This window comes from Lingula anatina, chromosome 6, assembly GCF_051362555.1.
Source record: "Lingula anatina isolate TDL-2025a chromosome 6, LinAna3.0, whole genome shotgun sequence".
Lineage (NCBI taxonomy): Eukaryota > Metazoa > Brachiopoda > Lingulata > Lingulida > Lingulidae > Lingula > Lingula anatina.
In genome coordinates, this window is record NC_141772.1 from 2,969,226 (window position 1) to 2,985,450 (window position 16,225).

At 37.6% G+C, this 16,225-nt stretch overlaps 2 protein-coding genes and 1 non-coding gene across 5 annotated transcripts; all 3 read right to left on the minus strand.

Moving 5' to 3' along the window:
* Positions 1–2,428: 2,428 nt before the first annotated feature.
* On the minus strand, positions 2,429–10,743 carry LOC106167005 (RNA-binding protein spenito). 2 transcript variants are annotated; one of them, XM_013545669.2, is made up of 3 exons: positions 5,420–10,743; positions 4,420–4,483; positions 2,429–3,909 (listed from the first exon to the last, which is right to left on the minus strand). In XM_013545669.2, the coding sequence occupies exon 1, from the start codon at positions 10,227–10,229 to the stop codon at positions 7,869–7,871; it is 2,361 nt and encodes a 786-aa protein (XP_013401123.2). In that variant the 5' UTR covers positions 10,230–10,743; the 3' UTR covers positions 2,429–3,909; positions 4,420–4,483; positions 5,420–7,868. The 2 variants fall into 2 exon arrangements, with proteins under 2 accessions (XP_013401123.2, XP_013401121.2); XM_013545667.2 differs by having other exon boundaries at positions 4,413–4,483.
* A 2,075-nt stretch (positions 10,744–12,818) lies between these two features.
* Positions 12,819–15,522, minus strand: LOC106167006 (uncharacterized). 2 transcript variants are annotated; one of them, XM_013545671.2, is made up of 4 exons: positions 15,363–15,522; positions 14,939–15,145; positions 14,483–14,566; positions 12,819–14,186 (listed from the first exon to the last, which is right to left on the minus strand). In XM_013545671.2, exons 2-4 carry the CDS (start codon positions 15,109–15,111, stop codon positions 12,983–12,985), a joined length of 1,461 nt encoding a protein of 486 aa, XP_013401125.2. In that variant the 5' UTR covers positions 15,112–15,145; positions 15,363–15,522; the 3' UTR covers positions 12,819–12,982. The 2 variants fall into 2 exon arrangements, with proteins under 2 accessions (XP_013401125.2, XP_013401124.2); XM_013545670.2 differs by having other exon boundaries at positions 15,353–15,516.
* A 599-nt stretch (positions 15,523–16,121) lies between these two features.
* Trnap-agg (transfer RNA proline (anticodon AGG)) lies at positions 16,122–16,193 on the minus strand. Its single transcript has one exon. It is a non-coding gene; the product is annotated as a tRNA-Pro (tRNA).
* Between the last annotated feature and the right edge of the window lie 32 nt (positions 16,194–16,225).

The window sequence follows — 16,225 nt, forward strand, 5'->3', positions numbered from 1 at the left end:
GGCATTTAGAATTTCTTTCCGTTTATTATAAGAAGAAAGCTCACCCGAGGAGGGTTGGCGGGCACACTTGGGAGAGTGGATAGCGCGCTTGCCTCGGACGAACCAGGGAATTATATCCGATATAATTCCCTGGACGAACTAACGTACAGAAGATTGGGGGTTCGGGCCAAACTGAGGGAGAAAGACATTTAACATTTTTGCAAATTTTGAAATAAATTGAACATACAGACGTATCTTATTATCCGAATGATTATATAAAATAAAAGCAAAGATTTTGGCACAAAAGTCAAACTTGCAAAGTATAATTACAATACGATAATAGCAGTTCCCATCAGTTCATTTTCACAAAAAATTCCTTTTCTCAAAATTCGTCGAAGATTGTATGCATTTTGGAATCTACTGCACAAACTACTAATAATTTTGATTTATAAAAAAGGAACCATGCGGTCAAAATAATATGTAAGCTTGCCGCGAAATCTTACATCGTCTTTTAGGAAATCATGCAGCAAGCTTTCAAGTGGGTCGGCCATATTTGAGCCGTGGATCTGTTAGTCCGCTGATCAACTTTGGATGTGAATGCTGCTTTACTCCATACCATCGTACAAATGCCCCCCCACTGAAAACCAAAAGGTAGCCAAATTAAACCATTTTTGTAAGTTATTTTGTACAGAGATAAATCAAGTGCGTCTTCAATATTTTTCTTCGAAAAAAAATTAATACGTCATTGATGGCACAATTTTGAACAGAATGAAAAATTTTTTTATGTTTAAAATTCTGCACGGCCTATGTATAGGGGCGGCAGAACGACATGGTCAGTTGATAGACGTTTTTAATGCAGAATATTACATATTAAACAAAATATTCGACGTGACATTCCATATTAAATGTCCATCCTGCATAATTTATCTAGGAGACAAGTAAAACAATTTTGACATGATTGCTAACGCCGCCGAACCCTTCGCTGTCTTTGACAGAAAACGCATCCAATCTCCTCGTTAATGGTCACTTTGAAATGTCATCACTCTTCCTTCAGGCAGATTCCTGCAAACAAACAAAAAGAGCAACATTCAAATTTTATAGATAGATAGTTAGTTAAATAACGATATGTTAGAACATTTCATAATTTGAATTAAACTGCACTTGGATTCATTTTCAATGTTATGTTTACTAAAAAGTTTCAGTGGAGAACCGCTCCACAATATTTTTTACACTCTATAACATATTTCCTTTTGAACCTGTAGCCAGATATATCTAGGGACCATTTTTTCCAATAAAGTGGGCCTTTGTACCCCTTCAGTTAACCCAATTTGAGAATTGCATTAAGAGCTACAGGAATATTAAGATTTAGCGAAGACCTTTGTGTTACGTGTATGTGACACTCCTAATCCTTCCAATTTAGTGTTATAAAGTTCGGATGAGATGCATCTTCTTATTTATGGTATCTAAAGTAATAAAAAAAAGTAAAGAAATAAAAAATTCAGGGCGGAAAATTCTGCCAAATATTATTACTATTTTTGTGCTTGAACCGTTAACTTCAATTATGGACGCACTCTATGCTAGGTATTAAAATGCTCTACGTCTCCTAAAGATCCTGACCTACATGAAAACTAACGCCAACTTTAGAGGCAATATTTCTTAACATTCTTAGTTGCAGTAGGTCCACCAAGTGGTTTGAAAAATGGCCACAAAGGTCCATCAACTTTGGCCAGTCTTACCCAGATGATTCGTATCTGTCGCACCTTTTAAAATAATATGAGTAATAAAACTAATATGAGAATGTTCTTACAACTACAATGTCAAAGGGGTGAATCGTCAATGTAGTCCGCTTCTGATGCACCACAAAGTAAAGTGTTCCCATGTTGCCTCTTCTTTCAAGCTACTTGAATACTTGTCACTGTGACACGTGATTTGAACGACAGTTTTGAAACAGGTCATGTGTGATTGAGGTCGTTCATTATGTGTGGGATATGTATTGAAGACGCGGGATTGTGTTAGAGGAGACATCCGAGTGGTCTGAACACAGTATTCTTTTATTTGCCGTGTCACAACTCATTGCGACATTGCAGGAAAATAAAAAAAATGTCAGAACATCTACCCCCAGACAGTGATTAACTGATTTATAACAATAACGCGACAATCTCTTATTTCAGGTCAAACTTACCACCAGATATATGAAGAAGGGACAGTTTTTAAGCCCCCTTCCCCTGTCAGAGATAATAATTATGGTTTGCAAAAGCTTGGCTTTTTTGGGAAAGTGGACTTCATTTTTGTTGTGTAAGAAACCAGTATCTACAAATTTTATGTTACAAATGTCCTTTTCTTCCCCATGTGTGTACATTTTCCAGCTTTGCTGTTCAATTCTTAAATTTTTCTCTGCAAAGCTACAACTTTCAATTTCAATTCAGTGAGGATAACAAAAAGACAATAATACTTTTTTCACAGTTTACTAGTTATCTACTAAAAACTAAGAAATTAATCCATTTACAGAAGAGTTCATTTTCATCCATGCCCAGTAACTGTCCCAGTACTAAAACAATGTACTTGACATACTAAAAGTTTCATATTAAGCATCAGTTTCATCAGAAAAAGACCTTTCTCTTTCAAAAAAAAAAAAAAAAATTAAAAATGGTTCATTGTTGATCTAGCGAAAAATTAGGCAATAATGCTGACATGCCTTTTCTTAACCAAACAGTAAAAAATATCCATCAGAGTAAAGACTTACCAAACATAAATGGCAATTTGGCTAAAAATACTAATTAATTTTGCATGTTTTTCAAAAAAATTGGGAGAAAAGCAAGTTTTTCTCCACTGTTTTTCCACTGTACTAGCAAAGGTTCAAAAATGGTGCTTTTACATGCATTACCACCAAACACAACTTGACAAAATTGTTAAAAAAAAAAAATTGTGTTTTGCATATAGCAGAACTTATTTTATGCTAATTTTCTAACTGCACTACCATTAAATAACGCTCCCATTCAACTTTTTGGCAAATATCTTGCTAAAATATCCAACTTATTTTGCTCTGCAAAACAACGCGAATAGTGTCAGCAGCAAATAATTCAGTTTGAATTTCCATTTATCCTGATTCATCAAATGATTATGACAAAAATCATCATTCTTCATCCATTTCTTAATCTCAAATAAAAGTCCCTTGGCAATTTTCACAGATGAACTGTGGTAATTTACATAGTCCAATAAGTAGGACACACACAAATGGGTCAAAATATGCAATCTACATGGCTTTGTCTGCTCCGAGAGTTCTTAAATAAGGACAAAAAAATGGCAGTGAAATTCATAACATTATTGCAGCAATCACCAAAAAGGCATAATTTAACAGCCTGTTTCAGAAATAATAAGAAACCCATCAGCTGTTGTTCAATAGTTTAGATACTTTGTATCAAATGTGGCAAGTGACAATAATGTCATATAAAACCCTGTTTGGTCTCCGCCGGTAATTCAGCAACAATGTACTTGTCCTATTTTCAGTAACAGTTATTTCATTTTTTTCTATATCTGGTTATTTTAATTTTGGACATGATCATCAGTCCACAACCCTGTCATTCTCAAAGTTCAGTCATTATCCAGTCATTTTCTGTTGTCTCAATTGGCAGTCCTTGGTCTGCATTTGGTGATGCCACAGCTATTGGTCAGTTGTTTCACTTTCCTTGACCACTTAGGCCATTTGTTGGTCAGTTTCTGCTCTGCATTTGATACCAATGTGGCCACAGCTGTCGTCCATAGTCCTGTCAGCACTTGGCGATGCCACTTTGGCAACAGTTGTTGCTGGTCAACAGTTGATGATGCCATTCTGCCACCATAGCTGACCAGTGAACAATGATTCATTCCCATGAGCTGCCCTAATGTTGTCTAGTTTTATCATACCGGATGTCCTCTTCAGTGCTGCTCCTCCTGTTTATAAGAACAGACATTTCCATTTTTAATAGATAATAGTTATTCCTCAAAATAGCTGTAATTCCACCGTTTTCAATACTGATAAACTACACACTTATTTGAGACTGATTTCATGCTATAAATTAGATCCCTATGCAGAGATTAAAAGAATATAAGTTATAAACAAAATTCATACTTTTTTATCTTTCGAGCATTTTCCTGCTTTCACTCACAATTAAGCAGTTTGTCAATCAATTAATAAGCTTAAAACTTATGCAATATGCATTTTCTCGCTCATCAACCTCTAAAGCCTTCTCTTAGAAGCTCAATTTTCTTTTATCATTAATAAAAACATTTTACCAAACAGATGCATTTTACAGTAACCCATTACTTATATCTATAATTGTACTGACTAAACAAATGAAATGTCTTATAATTTCCAATGTTATGTTCCCAGTGGCATTTTGAAAAAAAAAAAAAAAAACATTCACAGTCAAGTAATGATTAAAAAAAAATATTACCTCTTACATTTTGCCAGCCTAGCTTCAATCCCACCAGTATTCAAAGACTAGTAATAATCATCATTCTTGATCTGAAAACATAATGAAAATCATGTTATGGCAGTAACCCACCAACTATTATAAAAATCAAATGCCACAGCTATGCTTGCCAACTTTAAATACTGCCAGTAAAGAACAGTAAGCAAAACATTTTGAAATAATTTACTTACCAATTATGTACAAAATTTGTAGGAAATTACCCTAACATAAAATCATGTCATACTTAATTCCGTTCAACAAGCACTTTTCAACCATTCAGAGAGAATAAATTGGCAATCTAGCAAATGTATCACGAAAGCCACTAAGTGAGGCCATTAACTTGATTACTCTCATAACATCAATCCACACTCCCAATATTCAAGACAGTTTACAAACCCCAAAATTAAATAAATAGATAAATATCTGTATTCTTAACCATGGCCAATATGTAACAGGGAGCCCCATCAGTGACTGATGAGAGCAATGAGCTCCTGTCTGCCATACATCACTGCCAACTGCATGCAGGAAGACCATGGTTATCAAATATACAGCTAACACTTATTGATTTTATGAGAAGGTCAGCAGGGAATATATCTGGGGTCTGAAGAAAAATGAGAGCTAAGGAAAGTATAGGGAGGGGAATGGGGTGAGAGAGGCCCTTATTTTTGTGAATTTATGAGAAGGCAAATAAGGCAGATATTTGGGCTTTAAAGGAAAGTGAAAGCAGTAGAGAAAGTAGGCAGCCAGAAGACAGATTATTAGCATTCAACTAGTGTAGAAAATGGGTGTTAAATTTCTTACTCTCTGTAGAAACTAGAGAGTTTTCAAAGAGGAAGCTCCAAAGCTTTGATAACCTCATTTTCTTGCATAATTAGTGATGTTGGACTGGCAATACCATTTCATATATATCTGTTATCAATTCAAGAAGAATCAAACCACACAGTGAATGTGTTTATATATAATTTAAGTGGGTGGAGATCAATCCTTACCTTAAAACTGCCATCACCATTGGCTACTAGTCATGATAAATGGCTGGATGTTGACTATATCCACCCACAGTAGTCTGGGGTCTGGCAACAATGGTCAGTAGCTGGCATCACTGATCAGTAGCTTGGTACTAGCAGTAGCCGACATTATTTTCTGGTCACTAGCCCCATTGGTCAGTACTTGTACCCACTGGTCAATAGTTGGCATCACTGGTCAATAGATGGCACCAGTGGTCAACAGCAGCAGCTTGCATCTCTCTCTGGTCACTAGCAGCACCAGTCAGTAGCAAGCACCACTGGGCATCTGTTGGTTCAATCTACAGGCACTTACACAGTACCACTTTTCTTAGAACTGACACCACTATGTAGTAATTGCCCTTTCTGAATTCAATCACCAAGAGATTGGCTGTGTTTTGCACTTAGAAGACTGGTAGGTTTGGAACCAAGTATGGTTGACTGGTTTTAAGATGGAGAAAATACTGGGGTGCTTTATTAGGCGGAAAGCTTCTGTATCTTCAGAGGGTGGAATTGTGATTCTGCGGCTCCTGTCTGATGCTGTTGTAATTTCCCATTCAAATCACTCTATGAAGTCCAGGGGGGAGATTAGCACATAAAACACAGTCATTTTTCTTTCAAGATAACCACGCACAATTGAGCACAAATCCCCAGCTTTCTGATGCGTTTTCAGCACTAGTGACGATATTGATGATGATTTAGTGAGGAAATCATCTTCACAGTTCAGATGGCATCATTTATGAGAAGGCTTATCGCAATCACCAAGTACCAAGCATCCATTCACCGAGAAGTGAAAAAAAAAATGGCAGCATCAACACAATTTCATCCCTCATAGAGGAAAACTTATAAAAGTGATGACATAACAATTCCCTTGGTGAGTATCTCGTTTTGTTTGTCTCTGATGGTGCCTGGGAAAGCTGGGCTCTTCAGGTGGTAAACCAGCTCTTGGGGAAAATCTTGTATTGATTTTCATAACGTGATAATTAACTTATTACAGCAGCACAGTAGATCCAGGTTTCCTTTGACTTTAACGACTCAATTTTGTCTGATTCTTGGAGCTCTGACTCCAAGGAAAGCCTGAATCACAAGCCAGCCATCTCCTGTTGCTGCAGGTCATATCAATGAATGAATAATCCAAACACAATGCTCATATGACACATTTCAAATAGCATGGTTCTTCTACATATGGGGAATTGGGAACGCTCTGGTGAATGATGAAAAATATATAAACCTTTATGGATTTTGCTGAACCACTGCTCCGTGCTCACTCCTTCATTTTACACATTGCTGATGGGGAATTACACTTGAATGAATCTTTCCATCACCTCCTGAATCTTAATACCAGATCTGGAACATTTCTTGCAGTGAATCCGTCGAATGCTTTCTCTGGGACAGTGGACAATTTCCTCTTCCAAAACAGCGCTGATTTTTTTTCAGAGTGGATAATTTTCAAAGTGAAGGCATTCTCATTCCTAACTGCAATACACATGAATGAATGCTTGAATTTTCCTCAGTGTCACTTTCTTGTAACTTAACTGTCCTCCATAGATTATTATGCAACAGAATTTTCATCCAAACATACAGAAGAACAAATCCCAGCATTTTCCATCTCCAACTCTCTTTTCGGAAATAAAGCCTTCAAATATTTCATAAACTGCTAAGGTGACTCTTCATAATTTCTATTCTTTTGGTTGTATGCATCAAGTCTTAATTGAAATTTAGAATGACACAATACTGCATCACATTCACATCTCCATCTTGTATTGTGGAAAAACAAGCACATTTTCTAAAATTGGCACATAAAAGGATATTTTCAATTGTTTTTCCTCCAAGGGGAATTTAAATTTTAAGTCACCAAAAAATGCAGCACATCCTTTTCAAGAACTATTTTTTTAAACTGAATCTTGACATCCCTTCCCATATGAACAGTGAGAAATCCACCAAGTCCTTTCACAACAAATATTCAGGTGTACTCACTTTCCTTGCAGAGCAACTTTCCAAACAGGGGATTCTTGTGACAGTTCCAATAAACTCATTTTCACTTTACAGAGTCATCATGATGGAGAGAGCAAGTAGTGAAACTTCCTCTTTTCAAAAAAACACCAATTTGTACAAACACTTTGGCAGGTCCTAATGAATACTTTTTAAACGATATTCCTGGGCGTATTGTTCTTTGGGTTTTAACTTGAGATACAGAAAATTCCTCGAAAAAGATGATTGGCTGCTGCCATGTAGAAACAAAACGCTGATCAACTGCCATGGAACTGGATTTTTTTTTTACTGGTTGCCATGGAAACACTGAAGCATGCATGACCACAATGTTCACTATTCAAGCCAACACAGACATCAAACTAAGAACTACTCCACAAGGAATAAAAAAAAAAAAAAACAAATTCAAAATAGAAGACAACTTGATAGATATCCACATGTAGAAAAATTAAACTGTGCCTTTCACTACAACTATCACTAAGTGATCCTCATTCAAAGGTTTGCTTCCTAGTTTTGGTGCTCGTTTCCGCAGATACTGGTGTCCAAAATCACACGGTGGAAATGCGTGAAGCACTCCAGCCTCTTTCTCAGTTGGCTGGGAGGACGGCGGCAAAGCGACAACTCCAGCTGCCTCTTTTTGCTGCAAGTACGTCACAAGATTTCTCAGAGGGCGCTGCTGAATAGATGGATCCTTTATCATCAAATTACTAGTTGGAACAGCAAGAAAGATACAGTAACCAGAAGATCCAGCGCCACTGACACGTTTTCCCACTTCCTCAAGTTTGGTTTGGTCTAGACGTAAACGTTGAGTAATTCTCAGCATGTTAGCATCGCTGCTTGACGTGTCTTTCATCAGCACATCCGCCAGGGTCACATCGCCACTTACATGATATAAACGTGCGGGAAATGCACTGCTTTTCAACACTAAAGCTCCTGTCCATGCGCAGGATAATTTTTTCATGAGGTCAAGGATGTTTTCCACATGGTCTACTGTTGGGAATTCAGAGGTGGAAACATGTGCACTGGTTTCCTTATTGTATGATCTCTCTCTATCTCTCTCTCTTTCTCGGTCCCTTTCACGAATTTCTCCCTCGCTTCCAAACCGAGGTCTTTTGTTTGGTGAATAAGAGGGACGCTTGTTTGAATCTCTATCCCAGAAATCACTGTTTGGTGTCCTTGGTTTTCCTCCATAATGGTTTTGTTCTTCAGAGCGTCGATCAAATGATCTTTTGTTTCTGTTTTCATTCTCTCTGAATCGATTATCTTCGTTATCCCTTTGATTATCCTGATTACGATACAGAGGTTCTTTTTCACGATTGCCACCGCCACCACGACGAGAATTATATGGGCGGTCTGAATTACCATTACGGTTCCTATCATGATCTCTGAAATTATTGGCTCTTTGATCAACACGCCCATCACGATCACTGTGTCTTGATATTGTATCAAAATCATCATCTTTGCCATCTCTGGACCGGCCTGAGGGGGAAGGTTGGGACAAAATATGAGCAGGTTCCACAAAATCAACACGGAGGCGCCTGTCAGGGCCTCCCAGGGGAAACCCCCTCATTTCCTGACTAGCAGCCTGGGCAGCATCAATGCTATCATAAACAACATAGGCATAATTCTTTCCCTGTGGCCAATCAATTCTGTGAATTAAACCAAAACGGTCAAACTCCCGTGCCAAATCTTCAGGACGAATCCAAGATCCTAAACCTCCAACCCAGAGACAAGTGGTAGGCGTCACTTTTCCATATCCAATCTTGCACTGAAATTTTCCAATCATTTGCCCAGACAACTGAACTTTAGCTCTGTGTGCATAGTCCAAATTACTGAACTTAACAAAAGCATAAGCATTTCCATGGCCCTGGGGTGGTCTTTTAATATCCACATCTTCAAGGGTTCCATATTTAGAAAACACATGTCTGAGCTCATTCTCAGTGATGTTATAATCTAAATTCCCAACAAACAGGGTCCGAGTGGCTTTGGAATCATCTTCTGGGGATATATGGTCTAAATGATGAGGGAATTTATCCACTTTTGAGGAAACTGGGGGTTGGGGTGGCTGTCTGCTACGTGAATCGTAAGATCTTTCAAAATCTCGTGAACGAGAATCTCTCATGTCACGCATATCTCTGTGGAGTAATTCGCGCCCCAAGCTGTCATGGCGCATACCCCTACCACTGCCTGTTGAATGTGCTGGCGATATACTCCTTCGCATGTACAACGGTTCTCTGGGGGGCAGATATTCTGGGCTAATACTCCCACGTCTTTTACTTGGCATCTGACTTTTGAAATTACCAAACGTTTTCACATGTTTAAAAACTGGCTCAACACGAACTGGTCTATCAAACAGGATTAACTTTCCTCGAGCGTTCCTGGCCTCACGGGCGTCTTCAGGATAGCGAAAATTTACATAAGCTAACCTTTCATTTGTTGGCGTGTGGGTCACTTTGACGTTGAATTCTCCGAATTTCTTGAACTCACGCCACAAAGCGTCACGTACAACATTATCTGGGACCTGCGGCAGGAGCCCGCTGACGCACAGTGAGCGATATTCTGGTTTTTCTGCACTCCTGGGATCAAACGGATCAACTAAACCTCTCTCGTCCTTATGCCGAGGGAGGACTCGATCATATTCATACTCACTGCGAGGGGAGCGATCCCGGTAGGTTTCTCGCATTCTGTGTTTTGCTCTTCCCTCTCTTCGAAAATCAGCATAGTCTCTGTGCATTTCCTCGTGCTCGGCGTAACTCTGCCGAGGTCTCTTGGCTCGAGGGGACATGTCCATGTCTGGGTGATGTTTCATAACTTAATAAAAATTTCCTTAATAATGCAAGAATGATCGTTTATCGCACCTATCTTTTATCAATGAAGCTTCCACAGCGACAGCCATATTGTACAAGACGATCAGCTTTCTCCAGAAAATTCATCCGCTAACAAGAAGGAACGTAATAATCCGCTTTATTTAAATGATTGTCTCCTAAAACAGTTTTTATTGACCTTTATGTATAAGTTACTTGTGGACATTATCAGAATTACTTTGCATTTGCGATCAACTGTGCGCTCTATATTTTGATGCGAAAAATGCTTGTAAATCCGTGATGCGGCTAGGGAAATGACCTTGACCTAAATAAAGTGCGTGCTTGGAAGGCCTACTCGGAACCACATTTTTTCTCAAATAATAAACCGATTTTGTTAATAAAAACCTGCACACGCATAATCGTTGTATTATCGTGTGTATTATAAAACTATATTTGTAGTGAGACTATATTTACAGTCTTGATCTGCACTGGTGTTTAAAACTGGTAATTATACAGAGTATACATGTATAGGGACAGTCGGTCATCCGGGCACTTTCCCTTAGCAACCGGCATCTGGGGTAAAACAAATCGGGCAACATGGCGGATCGCATTGACTTCTATGAAAAAGTTGGCAGACTTTGTCCGAAGATATCATACTTCACAGTTCCTGACCACTTGTGTCAGTGAAGTTGAGTTATTTACCTGGTTGATTTCCTTTACAGGCTTTTGTAATTAGCCGCTGCACACCTGGTTAAGAGATAAAATCGGCCTTAACTGCCGATCGTTATCTGTGATCGGGAATCTTACAGTGGTAGAATGCAAAGACTCTTTGCTTACCTGGATGAGCATATTATTCACATCTCTTTGAAAAGAAAACCATATGGAAGCAACTGATAATATCAAGGAAGGTTTCAATTGTACTAATAACTGTATGATGTTGCATATTGCTGACACATATGACGGGTAGATTTTCATGCTTACTGAATTGAACCGGTACCGTTTAACTCTCAGGCACGCGTACAAAAGTGAAATGGTGGAAGCTTGCTGTGCACCAGGTGACACGACCAACATGTTAATAAAATCTTATGGGATTTGTTAAATTTCAAAGATCAACGGAAAAGTAAACTACTGTTGCAGGCTATAGGTAGTGCAAACGTGACTAAAGACGGGATTGTTGATCAAAACAAAATTTGGTCATAGCTATACATGCACTACGAGAATTGTGTATGTGTGTATAGTTCATTTTATTATAGATAAGGAGAAAGTCATTGTACCTTGTTTGGAATTTATGTTTGTCATTTGTTACATGAATTAATAAGTAGTATTTACAAGAAATTGAGATTGCATCTTGTGTTGGCGTGTTTGACGGTATTTCAATTCTTTTAGTTAAAATTAATGGACTATAACGTCGGACTTTTTTGTTGTTAGTTAATTGAGGACGTTATAAAGATAAGATAAAAATATATACGTCAATATATTGACAAACCTGTGAGTTAATGTCTAAATCTTTAAGTATTCAAGTAAAATATACAAAAGTTGCCATAAATAAAGCGACCTTAACTGGTAAAATAACATACAGCTTTATTACCATGTTTTCTATTCAATTTAATTTTAATTCTGTCTTCCATGATATTTCGTCAATTTTCGTACCAGAAAAGTGCACAATAAGATTGTAAACACTCAAAGACGCATAGCTGCAAAAATTAATACAGGTAACACCACGTGTCTTCTCTTCCAAAACGTTAGCAAGCAACTGTTCATGCTGTCCTTCCAGGCTTGTATTAATATACATGTACTGTATACGGACCAAAGAGGCCATTGGACCGATGACACTATCCCTATCCCGTTCCCCTGGCTATTGCAGCAGCAGGTGATTTAATCACAATTTGTAGACATCTTATTCTAATAACTTTTCAGTGTTGCACATTTTCCAGGCCATTCTCACGATGCAGGTTCTAAGAAGCCATTCCTACATCACCAACTTATGTACATGTATATACTTAGGCTGGACATTTGCGTATGCAGTTAAGACCAATTTTATCCCGTAACAAGTTAAACAGTAGCTTATTACAAAGGCCTGCTAACTCAATAGTCCAGGTAAACGATTCAACCCGCCAGACACAAAAGGTCAAGCACTGCCTTTGCAAAATCTTCTGCTGTAAACTTCCCAATCACAGATAACGATCGGCATTTATGTTAAGGCCGATTTTATCTCTTAACCAGGTGTGCAGTGGCTAATTACAAAGGCCCGTAAAAGAAATCGACCAGGTTAATAACTCATCCTTACTGACACAAGTGGTCAGGCACTGTGAAGTATGATATCTTCGGACAAAGTCTGCCAACTTTTATATAGAAGTCAATGCGATCCGCCATGTTGCCCGATTTGTTTTACCCCAGATGCCGGTTGCTAAGGCGCGTGACGTCAGCCCGACTGTCCCTATTTACTAGTAGTAGCAGTGGTACCTAGTCCACCATAAAAATTATTTTAAAGACAAAAATAAATTGCCTTAACTGCAACCATTAGTAAACACTAGAGATAGTTCACGCTATCTTAAAAGTACACAAAAAAAGGGGTGAAAAATAAAGCAATGATACATTTTTTTACTAGCAGGGTATTTATTTTATGTATTAACTTTATTATCAATCTCGTTTATGTTTCTGGCACATTTACATAGTCTTTTGTACTAAATACAGTAGGGGTAGAGGTTATATGACATACAAAAAAAATGTGGTATCATTACAGTATGAGTGTGCAAGTTTAAGGAGCATGTTCCATCTCATGCTTTACACAAGCATTCTTGTTTTTAAACTCTTTATGACAAATTTGACACTTGTAAGTGGTGGAAACTGCGTGAATTTTCTCGTGCTGATTGCAGGTTGCTCTTTGCATAAACGCTTTATCACAAAATCTGCACTTGTATGGCCTCTCTCCAGTGTGAGTTCTCTCGTGATTAATCAATGTGGTTCTTTGAAGATATGTTTTCTCGCAAAACTGACACTTATGAGGCCTATCTCCAGTGTGAATCCTCTGATGACGCTTGAATCCTTTCTTTTCTGCAAATGTTTTGGAGCAAACCTGACATTTGAATGGTTTTTCAGATCCAAGTTTGTGTCTTCGCTGGTGCTCGTTTCTATATAAATACCTGGTAAATGCTTTGCCACAGTGCTTACACAGGTAAGCTTTGTCACCAGTGTGGGCCCTCTCATGTTCCCGGAAGACATTTCTCCTGGAAAAAGTCTTTCCACAATACCGACACAAATATGTTTTTTCCTCATTTTGTAGTTTTTCATGAGACTTACCACCCCTCAGCTGCAGAAAGGTCTCCTCACAGTATTTATACTGGTAGGAGTAATACAAGTGAGTTTTTTCATGTCTTTTGTAAAGATCCAGAGACCAAAATCGCATGGGACAAACAGGGCAAACGTAGAGAGTTGTCAGTTCATTATCCGTACGTATCTTCTCAATGCTTTTGTCAGTACTCAGCAATGACATTTTAGAGCCATCTGACTTGCTTAATCCAAAACCTTCTTTCAAATAAGTGGTATTGTTAGGATTAGTTTTTTGTGTGACAGAAATTGGCAAGTCAGGGTGCTTTAGGGAGAAGACAGAATCCACGGTCACTTTCAGGCCATCTTGGCTTGTCTTGCCATTACCACCTTCTTTTGGATTTATACCAGAATTATCACTGTCTGACAGAGCAGAATTTAATCTTCTGGTGTTAGGGCTATCTTGGAGTTGAACAGCTTCTTGCTCTGACCCCTGCTGCCCTCTGGTGCTTTTGTCATTTTGAATGAACTTGTGGTGCCATCTGGTGTCTTGGACAGCTGACTGTGTCTCATTGTCAGAAACATCTGAGCTTACAAGATCATCCGGATCTGCCCCCTGCTGCCCCCTAGTGTCAGGACTGTCTTGACCAAAAGAAATTCCCTGAATGGACGTATGCTGCTTTTCAGATTCCAACCTTATAAAAATAAATATTAAAAAGTATAAAGTTTATTTGATAATTGCTGTTAAAAAGCAGATAAATATATAACCAATCTATAATTAAAAGATAGCATAAATATGTTTTCAGTATTAAAAAAATGTAGTTTAATATTACTGATTTAGATCTATTCAATACGAGTGCAAAACCGGGCCTTGCACCTGAAATGCACATAATCTGCTTCTGAAGCATTCAGCAGAATTTTTGGCAGAATCAAGCAAGTTTGGATTTCTGATACAAAAAAATACTACAGTATTTATAATAATAATCCTTACAAACTGTTGTCCCTGTTGTCACCACCATTTTTCAGTAGCTTTTGTACACATGGTTTAGAAATAAGTTCATTATATTTGTAATATCTAAAAAGAGAAGAGAACATTGCATTTATTTTATATAGTATCAGTGTCATGTTCTTGGGTGGAGCATAACTATGGAGAAACAAATTCATTTAATTTTTAAGCAATGATCATTGATAAGGAATAATACCTAATTCAGTATTTAAATATTTTGCAACACAAACAAAAGAAAGTATTAATTTGGAGATTTGCATATTGATTTTTTTTATCTCGTGAGATACATTAATTCATATAAAGTAAAAGAATTTTGAAAATAAATCTTTCAAAGAAATCATTTAGTTATGCACATCTATAATATATGGTGCTTATTGTAATGTGTCATGAAATATATTATTATTTTACGTTTCATATAATAAGAAAGATTTACTAACTTACGTGTCTATGAGAATTGTAACCAGCCTCTCACAAGATTCATATTTTAGTTCATCTTTCAAGGTTTTCCACCTCTCTTCTTGTAGTCCAATATTGATCCAATTTGAGGGCAAAACAAGTTGAAAAATTTGAGAATTACCACTGGGGTGCTTCTTCACTCCATTGCTTACTTCCATGCCAGTGGTTGTTTTTGTACACTGAATTCAGAACCTATAAAATATGTTGAAGAACTGTTACTTCCCCATATTGCCTTGGTTTTCGGCTTTAGGTACTTTAACCTAGTAAGGCCTCAAAATGGGTCAATCTTACACACGTGTGTTTGTGTGTGTGTGTGTGTGTGAGAGAGAGAGAGAGAGAGAACGCTAATTGACCAATAAATAGAAAATTAGGATAAGGACTAAGAAACAGAGAACTTACAATTACTCACGTGTGTCTCAGACGTTCAGATGTTCGAATTTGGGAATCAAAATAATTATTTCCGAGACGAAATGTTCAGGCTAATTTACAAGAGTTTGAAGCGAGGTGGAACAAAATGGCCTCCGATACTACAGAAACGGTTCGCAGTCTCCACTAACACACCCACTAAAGGAAAATCAGTGCACTAAAATGAAAATAAAATTGATAACGTGGCATAAATGTATCTTGGTATTACAGACTAAAGGGGTTTTTTTATTTTGAAAAAAGATGAAAGTGACTGTAGTTCAAAATGACTTTCCTCTATTCACTAATTACCTATGAGTAGCTAGGCCTATCTGTTTTATCGGGGTCACCTTCTTACGTTCCGATAGGGCCTACTCCCCGACATCTTTACCCACCCCCTCCCTCCCAAAATTATCAGGCTTCGGGGTTTTTTTTTTTTTTTCACCAACAGGTTTTAAAATTCAATTTTTATAATTATCAAAATTTTAATAAGGACAAATTCAATCACCAAATTTTATAATAATAACAAATTCGATTTTTCTTTATTATTAATTATATTTAAATGATATTATGATAAATGAGCCCAACTTTCACCTTTGTTAAATGGCTTTCCAAAGAAAGGATGCAAAAAAATTGCACAAACCGTGGTTGTCTGAATGATGAGATTGTCTGTCCGAAATCAGAGGTGAAACTTGGATCTGCAATATGTTTTCTTTATCTGTAATTTGACTTCGGGAAAGGTAATTATTCTTGAAAAATAATAGGTGGGCTCGTCCGGGAGTTGAACCCGGGACCTCTCGCACCCTAAGCGAGAATCATACCCCTAGACCAACGAGCCATGTATATTTAAACTAATGATTTGTTTCTAAA

Bases quoted from the DNA above. Each gene is read 5' to 3' on its own strand.
- LOC106167005 (XM_013545669.2), bottom strand. From the start codon at position 10,229: ATGAAACATCACCCAGACATGGACATGTCCCCTCGAGCCAAGAGACCT.
- LOC106167006 (XM_013545671.2), bottom strand. From the start codon at position 15,111: ATGGAAGTAAGCAATGGAGTGAAGAAGCACCCCAGTGGTAATTCTCAA. The intron at 14,567-14,938 runs GTAAGTTAGTAA...TTCTCTTTTTAG, and splicing joins GTTACAATTCTCATAGACAC to ATATTACAAATATAATGAAC. The intron at 14,187-14,482 runs GTAAGGATTATT...TATTTTTATAAG, and splicing joins GACAACAGGGACAACAGTTT to GTTGGAATCTGAAAAGCAGC.